An 18,112-nucleotide genomic window follows, 5' to 3' on the forward strand; every position below is an offset into this window, starting at 1 on the left:
GAGAGGGCTGTGGCATTGGTGACACTAGCTAGCTCTGTGGTCCAAGTGACCAAATGACCAAGGCCCTGTGATGCTGTGGCCACTGCCTGGCACACAGGAGGCCCCTCCACTCTGTTTTGGGGCACCAGCACAACCTTCAAGTTCTGTGCAAGTCAGAGCCCCACCCCACCAGGCCATTGCTACTCACTTGATATCACATATAAAATGCAAACTGGGCTTTCCAGTTCCCCTCTCCTCATATAGGGGCCTGAGTTTAATTTTTGAGATGGTAGCTTTCCTGACAAGGGGACACTCAGGAGACCCGTGAGTGGTACTTGAGGCATTGCAGCATGGTGAGGACCCAGCTGGGGGCTAGTGGAGGGCAGGGTATGCTCTGTGCACTTGCTCTCCTTCAGGGCACCTGGCAGATGTTCAGAGATACCGGAGTCACCAACTCAGATCCAGAAAGGATAGATGTTAGAGAAACAACACACACCACAGGGAAGATGCTGCCTGCCCCCCAGCCCGGGGTAGAGATACCTCAGGTAGTGGGGCGGGGTGGGGCAGGGAGAACCACCCCTCCTCTGAAGGGGCCGCTGTTCTGCAGGACTCCTGGCCCAGGTCTGCTGAATATTCCAGTTGTTCAGTACATATCCAAATTGTTTGTGATGTTTCCATTTTAAAAACAAATTCAAAATTTTAAAAGCATTGCAGGCCACCAGTGTGCACTAATGTTTCAAGAGACTGCTGTGAACGAGGGTTTACTTTCAAGAGCTTTAGTGCTTGCATGGCGAAGCCCAGCTCTCTGGAGCCAGATGGGCGCTCTCGGCCACACTGGTGAAGGCATGACTAATTCCTTTGTGAAGAGTGGCCCCCAGGCCTGGTTGGCATCCTGATTAGGGGAATGCAAGAGGTGGCCGAGCCCACCAGGCTCTGAAGCATGCTGTGAATGCCCATCTACCTTGACCTGCCCAGGAGGCCAGGCTGCCTGGGAGATCAATGCTGGCCATGGCCTGCGGCACAGCCGGGGCATTTAACAGCACTGGCTGGGGAGAGCTGATGTGTCCCCAGCGGCCACTGCTCTGTGGAAATGAGGCCCTGGGTTGACGGAACTGTGCTGTCCTATGTGGGGGCTGCATTTCGAGCCAGTGGGAGACAGCCACATCGTGTTCCCTTAATTTTTGAGACACAGCTTCAGAGTGTGCCGATGAGAACGTCGCCCTAATGGGTCTCCATGGGGAAGGGCTGATGGAGCTGCCAGGCCGGGAGAGGTTTCACAGCTGCAGAGGTAGCCAGGGCCCACTGAAGTAGTTGTGATCAATAAAAGATGTTGCCCTGCCAGGCCTCTCAGACGCACAGCCTGCTCTCTGTGTCGGGCCTCGATCCATCTGAGCGTCAGGCAGCATGGCGAAGGCTGCTTTCTCCTCCATTATCCCTAACCAGCATGTCCAGAGAGTCGTTGTGGAGAGAAAAACCATCAGCCCGCACATTTGTTATCCAGCTCCTCTCTCCCAAGGACAATAGCAGATACAATCCCCAAGTGCCTTCTCATTCTCTGATTCTGCTGCTGTAATTGACAGAATCGTTGTGTGCTGATGAACGTAGACCCTTCATGTCAACATAACAACACACGCAGGACCTGCTCCGTGGCAGTGAGGCGGCTCTGTTCCTTTTCCTGAGCCTCCCCCTCCTCTAGGAGGGGCTGGGGAGTGGAAGGGACCGAGGCTGAGGGCTCATTCATTCTTAGAGCAGTTTCTGAGTGAATGAGGGAGTGAGGGACATCGGGGAGAGGGAGCCTCAGGCACGGCTGGAGGGAGGGTGGTTGGTATGAATCTGGAGGGTCACTTGGCTGTGGGCATCACAAGCCTTGACGCGGTATACGGCTTTTGATCCAACTGAATCAACTTTGTTTTTTTCCTTCCTCCCTCCCTCCTTCCTTCCTTTCTAAAGGAAATAAGCTTTTTAAGAAATTTAATTTTAAAGAAATAAAGCCTTATGTGCTAGATGTTCATCACAACATTATTTGTAATCACTCATCCTTAGAAATAATTTATATCCAATAGAAGGATGAATAAATTATGCTGTATCCATTCAGAGATTATTACACAGTCATAGGTTCAAATCTGGGCTTTGCCATCTTTTAGCTCTGATCTTGGGCAGGTTCTCTAGCCCGCAAGCCCTTCTCATTTGTGAAATCTGGCCGTGGTGGCAGCATCTTCATGGGTGGTTAAATGAGATGATGGGTGTAAGATGACTGGCACAGGCCATAATCAAGGACTTATTGAACGTTTATCATCCCCAGAGGTAGTGACTGCTAAAAATTGCGTGTTTGAAGAATATTTAATGACAGGAAATAAGTGAACCGTGTAATTTCGTATGATCCAAATGTCATTACAGATCTCTGTTTTTATGTGTAGAGCTAAAAAGTCTCCCGGGATGGGATTGCAGGTGCATTTTATTGTCATGTGCTGAACTCTGATTGTTCAAGAATAGCTGCACATGCATATTGTTTGTGATGCTTCAGAATATTCCAGCTTTTCTCTGGGAGCATCTCTGTATTAAAATAGATGTATATACATATGTCAAAATGTCCACTTAAAATATATTCATTGTAGAGTATGTCAGTGACAGCTCAGTCAGTCTGTTAAAACAGCAACATGTCCTCCTTACTGTCACAGTGGCGAGAGTTTAGGGCAGGGGCTGCAGGGGGAGGGGGCCGATGCAGTAGCCCAGACACAGGCAGACTAGGGTGGGGGCCTGGAGAGGAAGAAATTGCTCCTTGCAGGGCGGTGGCATTCTTGGGTGCAGGAGTCACAGCTAATGCTGACTGATGGTGGCTCTGCTAGGGAATTGATGACTGCTGGTGAGGTCGTAGAGGAGGGGCCAATGAGCCTGCCTTGGGAATGCAGACGGGGTGCAGCGGCGGAGAGGGAGGGAAGGCATTCTGGGCAGAGGTCCCATTGAGGGGAGAGCAGGGATGTGGAGAGTTGAACTTGTGTGGGGTGTCGGCGGAGGAGGAAGTGACTGGCCTGCTGAGAAGGGCATCTGAGTGGGCTATGGTGGGGCGTAGGGAACTGGAGAACAACGGGTGGGCTGGAGGCCAAAGGGTGGAGTTGGGGAAGGCTAACTCTCTCAGTCTAGTTGAGAATGGGGGGGCAGGGAGGGAGGTGTCTGCCCTGGGGATGCAAAGCTGGTGGGACAGTGCCTGAGGGTTTTGGGCTGGTGGGACTGGCTCTTGGCAGATGGCAGAGGTGGTACCCTGGAGGGTGGGCGGGTCTGGTTGTTTGGAACTAGGATCTGTCTGGTACCTGGAGGCCAGTGCCATGGGGTTGTGCCAGGCTTAGGTTTGAAGCCTTCTCTTCCACTTGATAGCTGTGTGACTTTCAGAAGTTCTTTGACCTCTGTAAGCCTTGGTTTCCTCCTCTGCAGGATGGGACAATAATCTCACCTATTTTAAGGACCTGCTGTATAAATGTGCACTGTCATTAAGTAATGGAGGTATATTATATCCAGCAGACTTCTTCACAATTGCTCTAAAATGGTAAAATGTTTTTTTTTTCTTTCTTACCTTTCAGATTGCCAGTATCCTGACATCACAGAACCCCTCTGTCCTCCTAACCTTGGTAAGTGGCTGGTGTCTAGGAGCTGGGCAGTGTTCAGTACAGAGAAGAGGTTTCAGAGAGCAACCTTTCCCGGCTAATGTCAGAGTGGTAGGGGAGAATTAGGAAATGGGGAGGAATGGTCATTGGTAATAGTAACCATGTTTACTTAGTCTGAATGGCTGACTGTGTCCAGGATCCATTCTTGTCCCTGGGACGTGACGTGATGGACAAGGCACCATGTGCACTTAGGGTTAACACCTGCTGGAAGATGTAGTCGTGTTGGTCTGAGCTCATGGGCTTTGTGGTGTGGAATGTTAGTTTACTCCTCCCTCAGTAGCATTTGCATATAACCTGTCATTAATGGAATTTGAAAAACACCCTTGGCTTCCCTCCTCAGATAGCTGGGCTGTGGAGCACAGCCTGGAGTGCAGCATGGCCCCCGGCACCTGGCAGGGCTGGGGCTCACTTGCTGTGGGGTGTCTAGAGGGGAAGCGCACTTCGTTGCTCTTCTTTGACTTTGGGAGTTTCATCTACATGGTCCTTCCAAAGTGACCCTTCTTTCCTTTGTTAATTGATTTTTACAGGAATAGTTCTTGGTGATTTTTTTCTTTAGTACTTGGTTTCTTTATTCTGTGCTGCTGTTTTGGTGGCTAAGAAGGAAGGTTGCATTCGATGCTTGTGGTCAGAGATGGCCCAGTGTGTTGGGTATGTGGTGAGACATCGATTGGCTTTTGCAGTTCTTGAGAAAGCAGTTGTGATTTAAAATGCCTTGCCTCACTGGGGGGCATCTTTTTCTCTGAATCTCTTGTTTCATTTCCACTTGGTCCATTTCCACGAGGAGTCTCCTTACAATTAGGAAAAGGATAGGGGTGGAACAGCTTCACAACCGTCCTGTCTGATGTAGGTCTCATATCCTTGGATTTGATAATACAGTCATCCCTCTATCTGTAGGTTTGGTTCTAGAACCCTCTTGGATACCGAGAACTCCAGGTGCTCAAGTTCTTTATATAAATAGCATAGTATTTGTATAACTTGTATATCTCTTCTAATATACTTTAAATTATCTCTGGATTATTTATAATACCTGATCTAATGAAAATGCTATGGAAATAACCTATGCAGTAGATTTAGGGAATGATGACAAGAAGTTCAGTACAGATGCAATTTTTTTTCAGTTATTTTTGATCTGCAATGGTCATATCTGTGCAGATAAGGGGGCTTGGGGGTGCTGCTGATACCCCTGTTAGTGAGACACATGTGGGTGAGAGAGACGATAAGGCCCAGCCTGGGCAGAGCAGTTGGTAGTGGTGGTGAGCAGTCCCTGGTACCCACTCTTCTTGCCTGGGCCCTACCTGGGCCCAGCATCCTAGCTGGTGTCATCAGAGTATTCTGACCCATCCGTGGAGGAGACCTTGTTGTGTACCTGGGACATTGTGGGAAACATGAGGCTCCTGACCTGTCTGCTTTTCAAGCTGCAGTGCAGAAAGGAGGGCCTGGGTTGGAGCTGCCTGGCCGGGGTGGGGGTGGGGGCCTCACTGGTGAGGGAAAGGCAGGATGGGGAGGGGTTTTGAGTTCAGAGTTGGGGCTCCCTGACTTCCCCTATCTTGAGCCTGCTTGGAGGAGGTAGGGTCTCCTGTGCAGGCTATGGGGACACTGTGTGGCCCCCGTGTGACATGTGTGTGTTCTTACACCCTCTCTCCCTTTCCTTGCAGCGTGGTGTCAATACCGACAGCGGCAGCGTGTGCAGGGAAGCCTCCTTTGAGGGCATCAGCAAGTGAGTGCGGGTCCCAGGCTGACTGTCCATCCCTCATGTACTTGCTCCTTGGCCAGAGGGTCTTCCCCAGTCTACATATGAGCTGTGAAATACACAGAGGAACATTCTAAAAATGGATTTGGTGCTGGGCATTTTGAGGAAATGGTTTTAAAATTATTGGCCTAAAATTGTCTATTTTTTGCTTTAAGGAGCGCAAACCTTCTCTGTTGTGCCTCATGACGAAAGTGCCCGGCTCTAGCTGTTGTGCATGGTCTCTCTGGAGAGAAGCTCTAAGCTCTGAATCACACTGTTTTCCATATAGGCCCTCCCCTTATTCCTGGCCACTGACCTCTCCCAGTCCAGCTCTCAACAACTCCTTGTGTCCCCTACTGCCCTAGTCTCAGGTGGTATCCCTTTATCTGCCTGTATTCCTCAACTGGGCTCTGAGATGAGTCGCCAAACCCTGTTTAGGAAGCAGTTTTCCCTTTCTAGGCCTCTCCAGGCAGGTGGGCAGCTGTTGGTCACAGGGAGAGGGGCACCTTCACCTCACTGTCACCTCGTCACCCTGTGGCCCCCAGCGAGTACTGCCTATCCACTATGCTGTGTCCCCAGGCTGACTGGGGACCAGCTTCAGGGATCTGTGGGCCTGCAATACTGGGCTGACCCTGCCGCAGACAATCCCTCAAAGAGAGGCCCTGCTCCAGGCTGCTGAGTGTGGACAGTGGACAGCACCCAGCCTTGCTCCTGAATGAACCTGGGCGGCCAGCATCCTCCTCCACCACACATTCACTGTAGCCGCTGCGTCCTCTGTTGTCCTTTGGTGGACCCAGGCAGTGACGGAGGAAGCTCCTTATAATTATGTATGAGCCTGAGCTGCGGGAGTTTGTGCGTATGTGTGATGTAGTGGTGATTAGAAAGGATTATGAGCTCATGAATATGTATCACTTTCCCAGTGATAAGAGCGCTGAGATAGGGGGAGTGGGTATCAGGTTTGCTTCTTTCCATTGTACAAATCTCTGCATCCTCTAGGGAGTTTGCTCAAAGTGGCCTTGCCTCCTATGCCATTAGTCTGCTCGTTGAAATGCTGACCATGGAGCTGGAACTGCTGTCTGTCCTCAGGCCCTTGGAGGGAGTGTGGGCACAGTCAGCTGCTGCTGTCCAGGGCTAGGCCTCCCCATGACCCAGGTGCCTGCATTCAAGGCCCTGCTCAGCTTCCTTGACCAACTCCACGGACCATCTCCACAGCATCCTTATGTCCACTCCTAGGTCTTTCCTCATGGGCAGGGCCCTGAGCTGGGAAGGGGTACCCTGACTGGCTTTGTGACATTGGTCCTCCCCCCCCCCCCCCCCCCGACATAACGTGATACTGCTTGGGCTTATTGTGGGACTAAAGAGATCCCATTCATCCAGAGTCTGCATGGAGCTGCTGTTTAGTAGTTGCTTGATGTGTGGGCCTGTCTTCACATCTACACAGTGGGCTAAATAGGCCCAGCATGGCGGGCATTCCCAGGTGATGGTGAGATGCAGAGCCTCTTGGCTGTGGGCCCTTTTCTTGTCCCTTTGGAGATCTCTGTTACAGAGGGCTGAGCTTCCCCCAGACCACACAGTGAGTTGGTGTGGCAGGTGTGGTCCTGGGTGGGAAGCTCAGGATGGGGTCCCTGAGGCAGACCTCTGCTGGCTGCTCTATGAGGTTCACACAAAAGAGTCAGGGCCACCGTCACGTTATGGGGGTGTCAGAAGTGGAGGCCTCATCCCACATCACTGTAAACTCCAGCTTTCTCCCTTTTTTAAGCAGATCCTGCCCTGTTCCCCTGAATCTCCACAGTCCCCTGAAGCCCTGAGGGTCCTATGCTCCACAAGCCCTTACCCACTACCTCAGCATCTGGAAATGATTTTCAGAGAGCCAGGGGCGAGCTTAATTTTGCATCATCTACCCCGGCACATAGGTTGCACCATCTGTGGCACACAGTCTGGTCCAGATGTGGGCTGACTGGTGGTCTCCAGGCCTTCATCTGCTTGTCTGGGCTAAGAGACTGTCCTCCAAATGGGCATTGGGTAGATTTATTTTCACACCCACATGATGGGCAGTTGGCTGAGGTCCCTGATTGGTTGAGTGCTGCAGGGGAAAGCCCTCCCACCTGTTTCTTTGCTTTTGTATCTCCCGGTCTCCTGGTCTCCCTTCTCCTCTATCCCAAGGCAGGTGTGTCCCCTCAAGCCTCTTCTCTGGGCCTCACATCTCACCATTCTCTTGGTGTAACTTCACAACCAGGGGTTTTCCGCTGGGAAAGGATCCTTCACAGGTGCCCCCTACCTAGTGTCCCATGGGTATTGATTTGGGGCTCTGGCGTCTGCCTCCAGGTGCTTCCTGATCCTTCCTCCAGGAAGTCACCTCTATATTCCTGGGCTCTGAGTATAGCTCAGTCCCCTGCCTCCCACCACCCAGATGGAGAATTGACCAGCACCTCAATTCTACCACTGCTCTGGGCTGGGAAGAGACCTTGTCCTTGAGGGCCACTGCGGCTCAGTGACTGCATTCACCTGCCTGCTGAGTGCCTCCAGCTGTTTGCTGGGGATAATAATAGACTGTTTCCTAAGCAAGATGAATCTTGCTGTTGTCCTACTTTCCAGTTCTCAACTGCTGTGTCCCTAGTTGCCTCTCACTGCCCTAATGAAGCTCCTTATTCCTGGAATTTTTGCTTTTGACCCTATTAAACATCTCTGATGTACCTCCATCTTGAATTTTTGTTGAACCTCCCACTTCAACAGAAGTTCAGGTTTGGCCTCTCAGTTTGTCCTGATGGGCCCTCTCAGGCTGCCTTTGCTTTTGCTCGCAGAGAGGAGGAGGCTAACTCCTTCCACTTGGGCTCAACCTTGGCCTCAGACCTCCCTTAGCTCCCAGGATCAGAGGTGATCAGCCCATAGCAGGAGGTCTCCAGGTCTCACAGTGGTAGGGATGGTAGAGGGTGGCATCAGAGGGAAGGGAGGCAGAGGCAGGGTGGGTGGTAGACACACAGGAGGCTAGAGAGCTGGGTCGGGGAGGGGAGCCCTGCAGTAAAGAGGACTTGAGACTTCTTCCTGTGGACTCTGGGTACCCAGGCTCCACAGAGCACCTGATTGCTGCACCCTGGGAACCATGTCAGATGTGATGGGTCTGTTAGCAGCTGAGGAGATGATAGATTTCAGGGCAGATTTTCCTGAGACAGAGAGGCTGACCATGAAGAGAAGAAATTGGTCTTTAGGGGGCCATGCTTTCTGAGTTGAGGGCCCCCCATTTTTTAGGTTTGATTTGCCTCACTTAATAGGGATGCATCCCTGGCATGAGAAAGTTCCCTTCCAGGCAGGCAGAGTCTGTGCCCAGGAGTCCTGCATGGGGACAGCAAGTTATAGACTGCATTTCATAGGCTGTCTGAGAGAGAAATATGGTCCCTGTTTTACATCAGCTGGTTATTCAGGATAAGCATATTTCTTATCTTTTGGCATGTACTTAAATTGCCTTGGATATTTGAAGACAGTTGGTTACAAATTAATTCCATTTAAATAAGCAGTTAAATGTGAAATGCTGAATTTGGGGGTTGTTAATGTAGGAATATTAATATTCAAAGATGTGAATTTTAAAACCCAGGAAGTAGAGGGACATTATTAAAACTTGATGATTATAACAAAATGCCAATTTGTGGTTTGGAGACCTTGGCTTCTGGCTACTGTTAACTTGCATAACAAATTAATATTTAGGATTGGGTTTCAAATTCAATGGAAATCTCCATGAGGGGAGAACCTGCCCCACCTGCTAGCAGGGAATAGAGTTGGGGGTCTGCCTCATGCATTGGGTTAGACCCTCCAGGGTTGAAACTAGAGGCCCATGCAGGGAGTCAAGCCCACCCTGTTCACCCCTTCATTGCCTACCCCACATTTAGAGCGTACCAGGAAATTACCGTCTTCTTCCAGGACATTCTTGCTTTCTTATGATCATTGGTGGGTTTTGTTGTTGATTTTATATAATTGATATACAGTCATCATAGAAAAATGCTGTTAGCACAGCACAAATATTCAAGTTTCATTATCCAGAATTAAAACTGTCAATACTATCTTTTGAACTCTTCTCTGTGCATCTGAATGTGTTTCCCTCAGTATGTTTTTGTGGCTGAATGTACATTTGTATATGTCCGTGTATATACATCGGTTTATAGGAGTCTGTGTATATGTATCTGTTTATCTGGATCTGGATCTTTGTGTATATCTGAATATATCCTTGTCCAAATGGGTGTGTGTGTCTGTGTTTGTTCACATGCTTCTAAGTATATGTAACTTAGTGTGTGTTTGTGTGTATAAACCTGTATCTATGTGTTTGGGCATATACAGTAGTCCCTGCTTTCTGTGGTTTTGCTTTTTGAGGTGTAAGTTAGCCATAGTCAACAGAGGGCCAAAAACATTAAATGACAAATTGTAGAAATAAACAATTCATAAGTTTTAAATTGTATGCCATTCTGAGTAGTAGCATGATCAAATCTTACACTTTCCTGCTCAGGACATGAGTCATCACTTTGTCCATTGTATCCATGTTATATATGCTACCCACCCATTAGTCACTTGATAAGTGTGTTGCTTATCAAATTGACTGTCATTGTATCTCAGTGTTTGTGTTCATTATTATTTTACTTAATAATGGCCCCAAAGAGCAAGAGTAATGATACTGGAATTTTTATTACTATCTTTTTGTATAATTGTTCTGCTTTATTATTAGTTATTATCAATCTCTTATGTGTTTGATTTATAAATTAAACTTAATCATAGATGTATATGTATATATATGAAAAACAGTATACATAGGATTCCATACTCCCAGTGGTTTCTGGTCTCCACAGAGAGTGTTGGAACATGTCCCCCTGCTCATGGATAAGGTGAGACTGGGACTAGCGTCTATTGTGTGTATCTCAAGCATATGACTATTGTGTAGTATCTTTTCTAAGCATATGCCTGTCTTTGTGTCTGTGTGTGTGTCATTTTGTGCTGGGTTACTGCTGTTTATGTGTTTGTACGTGTGTGTGTACATACATATTGTGTAAAGTGAAATTTTGCTAGTTTGTCTGGCTGTCAGGTAGATTGGCCATTGCTTTTCCTAAGGTCAAAGTGACATTTGGCAAAATGGGCAGCAGTGTCTGTGTTGTCGTCTTGATTTATGTTGTCTGCTACTCTGTCCTTCACCCTGAACTACCTTGCTGCCTCTAGTCTCTTTGATATTTCACAAGTAGGTCTTTGATTCTACAGCATTTAGGTTGACTTTGAATCAAGTAGTCCTGCTTATAGTTAGGAATCAGATCTGGAATCCTCTTCACCTGCTGGTTTGTGCTTGCTTTTCTCTTCCCCTCTCCCTGCTTCTTGGTCAGCTGGCTCAGCCAAGAGCAAGGCTGCTGGCCTCACAACCATGGCATTACCTAGATGTTTTCAACACTAGTAGTGAGGCCATGGAGAGTCCCTGGCTTGCAGGTCAGGAGCTCAGAGCCTTGCATGTGCTTGCATGTGGTATCCCAACCTGAGATGGAGCAGGTCTTGAAGTCCAGAGAATTGAAGGCTTGCCAAGTCTCCTCTGCTGAGACTTCTACTTCATTGGGCCACATCATTTTCCCCCAGCTGTCTCTCCAATAGCTTGAGCTCTGGGTCACACATGGCTCTCCTGGGTCAGAGAGATGCCCTGACCTAATAATTTTTGTCTCCTGGGGTCATCTTTTCTGTTACATTCATCTTATCCAAGAGCAGCTTTTGACGTTTTTTTCATCTCCTGTTTTATTTCATTAATTTGTGCTCTTTAAAATTTCCTCCTAATCTTTTTTTGTTTTATTTGTTCTTTCTCTAGCTTTTTAGGAAGGAAGAAAGGGACATTGTTGGGATGGAAGTTTAGATTGTTGATTTTTTAATGTTCTTCTCTATTCATTTAGGACTATCAATTATCTTCTAAGAATTACTTTAGCTGCATTTCACAGCTGATATTTTATATTTTTGTTTCTAGTTTCACTGTGATTTTTGTCTTTGAACAGAGGGAATTTAAAGTTTGTTGCTTAATTTCTAAACAACTTGAGATTATATATTTCCCTTTCTGTTACTGATTTCTAGTTTGATTCTGTGATCAATGAATATTCTTAGTATCTTATCCCTTTGAAATTTGTTTCAACTTCTAGCATATGATTGTTATGATATTTATTAGTATATAAATGATATACACTTGTAGAGAGCATAGATTCTGTAGCTGTTGGCAGTGGTGTTCTGCATGCCACTTGAGTCTGGTTGGTTAATTGTATTGCTCATGTCTTGTATATCTTTTCTGATTTTTCTGCTTGTTTTTATTACCATCAGAGGTATGTGACAATCTCAACCATGTTTGTGGATTTATCTATTTCTCCTTTCTGTTTTGTTAATTTTTATAAATCAGCTTTATTTAAGTAAAATTTGCATTATATAACTTTTACTATCGGCATAGTTCAGTAAGTTTTAAAAAACAATGTAATTGGGATGCAATCCATGTACCTTACAACTTACCCATTTAAAGCGTGCAGTTAAGTGAGTTTTGTTTGTTTACAGAGTTGTGCAATGATCATCACAATCAATTTTAGAACATTTTCATCACCCAAAAAGAAACCCTGTGCTCATTTACAGTTCTCATTCCTCCATTCCTCTCACTCCAACATTCCTTTTACCCCGAGTCTCTATGGATTAACCTGCTCTGACATTTGATATAAATGAAATCATTCAGTATGTAGTATTTTGTGTCTGGCTTCTTTCACCTGGAAAATATCAAACTTTATCCATATTATAGTGTGAATCCATACTTTGCTTATTTTTGTGGCTAAAAAAATTCTTTTTTTAATGAATATTTGCCACATCTTCTTTGTCCATTCATTAGATGATGAACACTTGAGTTGTGCCCACTGTTTCACCATTATGAATATCGCCACTGTGAATATGGATGTAAAAGTTTTTGTGTGAACATGTTTTTCAATTCTCCAGAAGTGGAATTATTGGGTCATGTGGTAGCCCTTTAACTTTTTGAGGAATTCCCAAATAATTTTTCAGAGCAACTGGACCAATTTATATTCCCAGCAGCAACATATGAGGGCACTAGTTTCTCTACATGCTCGTCGGTACTTGTTATTGTCTGTTTTATTATAACCATGCAGATGGCCGTAAAGTAATATCTTGTGGTTTTTATTTGCATTTTCTTGAAGATTGATGATGAGCATCTTTGCTTGTGCTGTTTGGCAATTTGGTATATCTTCTTTGGATCAAATTTCTATTCAGACCCTTTACCCATTTCTTTCTTTTTTGAATAGCGGGGATTGAACTCAGGGGCACTCGACCACTGGGCCATATCCCCAGCCCTATTTTGTATTTTATTTATAGACAGGGTCTCACTGAGTTGCTTAGCACATCACTTTTTTTTTTTTTTTCTGAGACTGGCTTTGAACCTGCGATCCTCCTGTCTCAGCCTCCTGAGCTGCTGGGATTACAGGTGTGTGCACCACCACCCAGTTCCTTTACCCATTTCTTATTAAGGTGCTTTTTTTTTTTTAAACTTGTTTTCAAAATCCTTTATTCTTTATTCTGGGTAGCAGCTCTTGATGATTCACAAATTTTTTCTCCCATTGTGTAGGTTGTCGTTTCAGTTTCTTGATAGTATCTTTGATACACAAAAATTTTAATTTTGATGAAGTCCAGTATCTATTTTCTTTGGCTTCTTATGCCTTAGGTATCATATCTAGGAAATCTAGTTCAAGGCCATAAAGATTTAAACCCATGTTTTCTTCTAGGAATTGTATAGTTTTAGTTCTTACATGTAGGTCTTTGATTCAGTGTGGTAAATTTTTTTTATGAGGTGTTAGGTAGGGACCCAACTTAATTCTTTTTCATTTGGATATCCAGTTGTTTCAGCATCACTTGAAAAGATTGTCTTCACATTTATTGGATTGTCAAAATCCAACTTGCCAAGGATAAATATTGTATAATTCTACATATATGAGGTTACTAAAGTAGCCAAATTCATGGAGATAAAAAATAGAACAGCAGTTACCAGCACTGGGGGAAAAGAGAAATGGGGGTGTTACTGCTTACTGGATGCAGAGTTTTGGAATGGGATGCTGGACAGTTATGGAGATGTATAGTGGTGACAATTGTTCAACAATATGACAATGCCACTGAACTGTGTACTTAAAAAAGTTAAAGTGACAATTTTTATGTGTTTTATCACAATAAAAAGGCCACTTTACCATTAATGGATGGATTTATTTTGGGACCTACAATTTTATTATGTTTATCTATATGCTTCTCTGTTAGATTTCTCTCTTTAATAAAATACCTGGGATGATCAACTTGCAAAGAGAGGTTTATTTTGGCTCAGAGTTTTAGATGCTCCTCTGCATGATTGAGTGGCCCCTCTGCTTTTGGGTCTGCACATCACAGTGGGAGCATGTGGCAGAGCAGTACCACCCATCTCATGGCAACATAAAAGAGAGTGAGGAGTAGGGGGGACCAGGGACCCCATTGCCTTCTTTTGTGTTTGATATTTTTTCTTCCTTTTTTGTTTTTGTTTTTGTGGTTCTGGGGGTTGAATCCAGGGCTTTGCACCTACTAAGCAAACACTGTACCACCCAGCGTTTATATATATATTTATTTCAATTTTGATTTTCTTATTTTCTGTATGTTTTAGTTATTTTCTTAGTGATTGCTCTAGAGATAACAATTGAAACTTTAAACATAAAAATCTAGTTTACATTAAAAGCAACTTAATTTCAGTAGTATACAAAAATTTTGCTCCTATAGATTTCCATTTCCTCCCTTTCCTTTTTGCTGTTATTACATGTAAATTGCATCTTTGTGTATTTCGTGCATATCAACAATTATTATTTTTTGCAGTTCTCTCTTAAGTCAGATGGGAGGAAAAAAGGACTTAGAAAAATACATTTGTCCTGTCTCTGTGTTTGCCTATATGGTTACCTTTATCAGTGTCCTTCTTCATTTGAATTCAACTTATTCTCTGGTGCCCTTTCTTTGCAGTGAGAAGGATTCTTTTCACTGTTTCTCACAGGGTAGGTCTGCTAGTGATGAATTATCTTGTTTTTTGTTATGTGAGATGTTTTAATTTTTTAGATTTGAAGCAGAGTCTTGCTAGATGTAGAATTCTTAGTTGGCAATGTTTTTTCTTTCAGCACTTTGAAGGCATTATCCCACTGCTTTCTGCTCTCCATAGTTTCTGATGAGAAATTAGCCATTAAACTTATTGAGGATCCCGTGTATGTGATGAATTATTTTTCTCTGGCTGCTTTTAAGATACAGGTGTTCCTCACCTTACATTGAGGTGATATGCCAATAAACCCTTTGTAAAGTAAAAAAAAAAAAAATGTTAAGTTGAATCAATGTAAGTGTAGATACTCCTTGTTACGTCCTGATAAACCCATTATAAGTTAAAAAATTCTAAGTTGAACTCTTGTAAGTTGGGGTCCATCTGTATTCTTTGTGTTTTCACAGTTTGAATAAGATGTGTCCAGGAGTGGATATCTTTGAATTTATCTAACTTGGAGGTCATTGAGCTTTATGGATGTGTATGTAGGTTAATGTTTTAATTTTTTTTTTTTTAGTCAAGTTGGTGAAGTTTTCAGCCATTATTTTTTCAAATATTCTCTCTATTGCTTTCTGTTTTCTTTCTGATGCTTCCAATATGTTGGCTGCTTGACAGAAGCTCTGGTATCTGCATTGTGGGGGTGGAGGGGAAGCTGCACTTGGGGGATACACCCTGGGCTTCCCGGTCTGCTGTAGGAACCGAATGGCAGGCCTTCTGCAGGCCAAGAAGTCTTGAAGTTCATTGGGGCCCTCTCTCGGTCAGGGTGTGTGTGTATTAAATGAAGTACTTCTCAGTGTTAGACTACTGACCGAATGGGCTTTGTTTATTTTCTTTCTGTAGGTTCAATGTCAACAACACCATTCTTCACCCAGAGATCGTTGAGTGGTAAGTATGGTTGTGGGCAACTTGGCTTCTTGTTATGCTCAGCTCAAGGAGATAGGAGACCCTGCTGTTTCTACCCACCCAACTCAGAAAGCTGGTCCCTAAAACTTCCTCCTTTAGCCTTTTCTGTTTTTTAATTTTTCTTTTGGGGCGGTGTTGTTGTTGTTGGTTGGTTGGTTTTTTTCAAAAGGGCATGAGTCACTTGAATATCAATTAAATTTCACTTAACATTTCTTCTATTTTTTGGTGTGTGTGTGCATTTTCTGAGGATGAACCCAGTCCCTTAGGCATGCCAGTGTTTTCAGAATTCTTCCATCATAAGCCAGACATACACAGCTCAGAGCGAAGGCAGGTAGTGCAGAGTACAGAAGTGAACGTCACACACAATGCCATGCCAGAAAGGTAAACATGTTTTCCTCCTGTTGCCCAGGTGTCCTGACAGCTGTGTCATTCCATTATACGTGTTCTTTTGTGGCTTCTTTCTTCCCTAGGCAGCCCTTCACTGTAGCACACCTGGTTTTTGTTAGGTGCCTGGAGGTCAAGCCCTCTCAGGTTGGGCATGGCCTTTGTGGGCCCTGGCAGTGACCCTCCAATCTGCTTGCCACTGATTTTCTTCCTACGCCATCAAGGTGTTCTGCGATAGCAGCAAGGCATTCTTTCTCTGCTGTGTGACTGGACTTACTGTAAATGTAGGAGAGGTGAGGCAGGGCCTTTGCCACCTTGTCACTCACCTGTGAGATATGTAGACTTTTCGCTTCTGATCTTCCCAAATCTAATTGAAAGATGTAATTCACCTAACCTTGGAGCTTGCAACCAACACCGTGACCCAATGATTAACAGAAATTGGCTGCTGGAGAGGGAGAGAGTGATCCAGGCCAAGGAGACATTAGCTCAGGGAACCAGAGAAAGGGTAGTCGCCTTGTGTGGCCATGGGGGCAGGGAGGTACAGCCTAAGCGTGGTCAGAGAGGTGAGCTGTGACTAGGCCAGTCTTGGTGCCAGTTTTGACTCTGTCTTGAGAGAAATGGGAAACACAGGAAACCTCTGAAGGGTCGAAGCAGGAGAGTGTGGCATCAGGTTTGCCTTTCCAAAAACAATTCTGGCCTCTGACTGGAGACTCAGCTGTGGGGGAGAGTGGGAACAGGTTGCCTGTGAAGAGGCTGTTGCAGGGATCCAGGTGGCCATGGAAGGGGTGTGGTGACAGATGTGAGAGAAAAAGCAACTGCGTCGGGGACTCCTGGGAGGAACCAGCTGTGATGGTGGAGCGAAGGTGGCTGGGTTTTTGCCCTGAGCAGTGGGATCGTACTTCACTGAAATAGGGATGACTGGAAGGGGAGGCTGTGGCAAATTGGGACTTGCTTGGCATGTGTTGAGTCTACTGACCCTCCAGAGAAGCCAGGTGGGCTGACCTAGGTCTCTCAGCAGCCCCAGCCTGGTTTCTGTCATAGCCACACACTGTGAGGATAGGGGCTGTGACCTTCAAGTTCATGGCCACCTTTTCTTTCTGTATAAAGTAACAAGTGCCTGGCCTCTCGGTAGCCTCCAACTTGGCAGAACAGGCCCACGTGCAACCATGTTGCCTCACTGTGACTTTCCTTTGCTTATAGTGGGGGCGCTTTGGAGCCTGTGACAGGGTTGTGCACTCCAGCATCTCCCTGAGGGATGCACCATTAGTTTGTCACTTTGGAGCAAGCTTGCTTTAATTCAAGTGACATTTCCAAGGCTCTGAGGTGGAATCTGCGTTCATAGAATACCTCTCTACTTTATTAAAGTGAGCAGCGGAAAGGACTTATTTGGCATTTGATGGCAGTAGAACGATTTCAGAAATGTCACATTGTCCTTGCTGCCTCAGGGGTGTGTTTTAATAGCACAGACCTTGGCCTCTGCAGTGATGCAGCGGCTCTCTGTGGATCGGTTGCAGCCCCGAACATCGCCCTTGCCCTGTAAATGAGGAAGGGTTCGGAGTAGAATGCTGGGCAGGTCCTTCATTTCTTGGGGAGGGTGGGCTTTCCATAATGTTGCATCTGGGCTCCTGGGTCTTAAATGCTCTCAGCACCCTCTCTGTCTATAGAGGGAAGCTGTTTGGGGGAAACTGTCAGCCCAGACACCTGAGTTCTAGCCCCAGCATGTGACCCTCAGAATTTACTTAACTTTTTACAAGGCTTGGCTACTTCATCTGAAAAGTAGAGGTGTAGTAACACCTAGCCCACCGTGAGGATGCGGAGACACACCCAGCCTCCACTGCTCACCTGCAAAGGAGGTGGATGGAGCAAGGATTGAATGAGAGCATGAGCCAAATGCTGGCTGCTGAGCCTCCCTGTATGCAAGGGACTGTACTGAGCACTGGACGTGCCACCTGATTCATTTGGTATAGGTTCTTAGTTACTCCCATGCTACAGATGAGGAAACTGAGGCACAGGGAGTTTAGGGACTTGTCCAGGCTGTTGGTTCCAGAATCTTGTGCAGCCCTTGCAGCTCAAGAGAGCTAGGACCTGACAGAATGCCAGCCTTTCTCCCTGTCCACTCCTGGTTATACTGGAAGTATGGGGTTCTTGGAGCCAGCAGAATGGATTTTGGGCTGAGGCCAGGGTGTAGCAGGGCTGGAGAACAGGGGCTGTGTACAAAGCTTCCGTGGCACCCATGCGTACCCCAGCTCCAAGCTGGCTTGGGTTGTTCCCCGAGTCTGTCTGACTGGAAGGCAACAGCAGACTCCCAGCCTGGGGAAGCTCACTTTCTCATTTTTGTTTGGTTGTCATTCATTTTCTTTGTGTGACTGTTTTATTGTTTTCCAT

General features: G+C 45.8%; 1 protein-coding gene across 2 annotated transcripts in view; it reads left to right on the forward strand.

Moving 5' to 3' along the window:
* PEPD (peptidase D) overlaps positions 1 to 18,112 on the forward strand; it is a 116,593-nt gene that overhangs the window by 20,061 nt on the left and 78,420 nt on the right. For both annotated transcript variants that reach the window (XM_081275286.1, XM_081275287.1), the window contains 3 exons: positions 3,555 to 3,602; positions 5,294 to 5,355; positions 15,281 to 15,325. In XM_081275286.1, coding sequence (XP_081131412.1) covers positions 3,555 to 3,602; positions 5,294 to 5,355; positions 15,281 to 15,325 — 155 coding nt within the window. The remainder of the gene's footprint in view (positions 1 to 3,554; positions 3,603 to 5,293; positions 5,356 to 15,280; positions 15,326 to 18,112) is intronic.

This window comes from Spermophilus citellus (assembly GCF_964194105.1).
Source record: "Spermophilus citellus genome assembly, chromosome: 18".
NCBI lineage: Eukaryota > Metazoa > Chordata > Mammalia > Rodentia > Sciuridae > Spermophilus > Spermophilus citellus.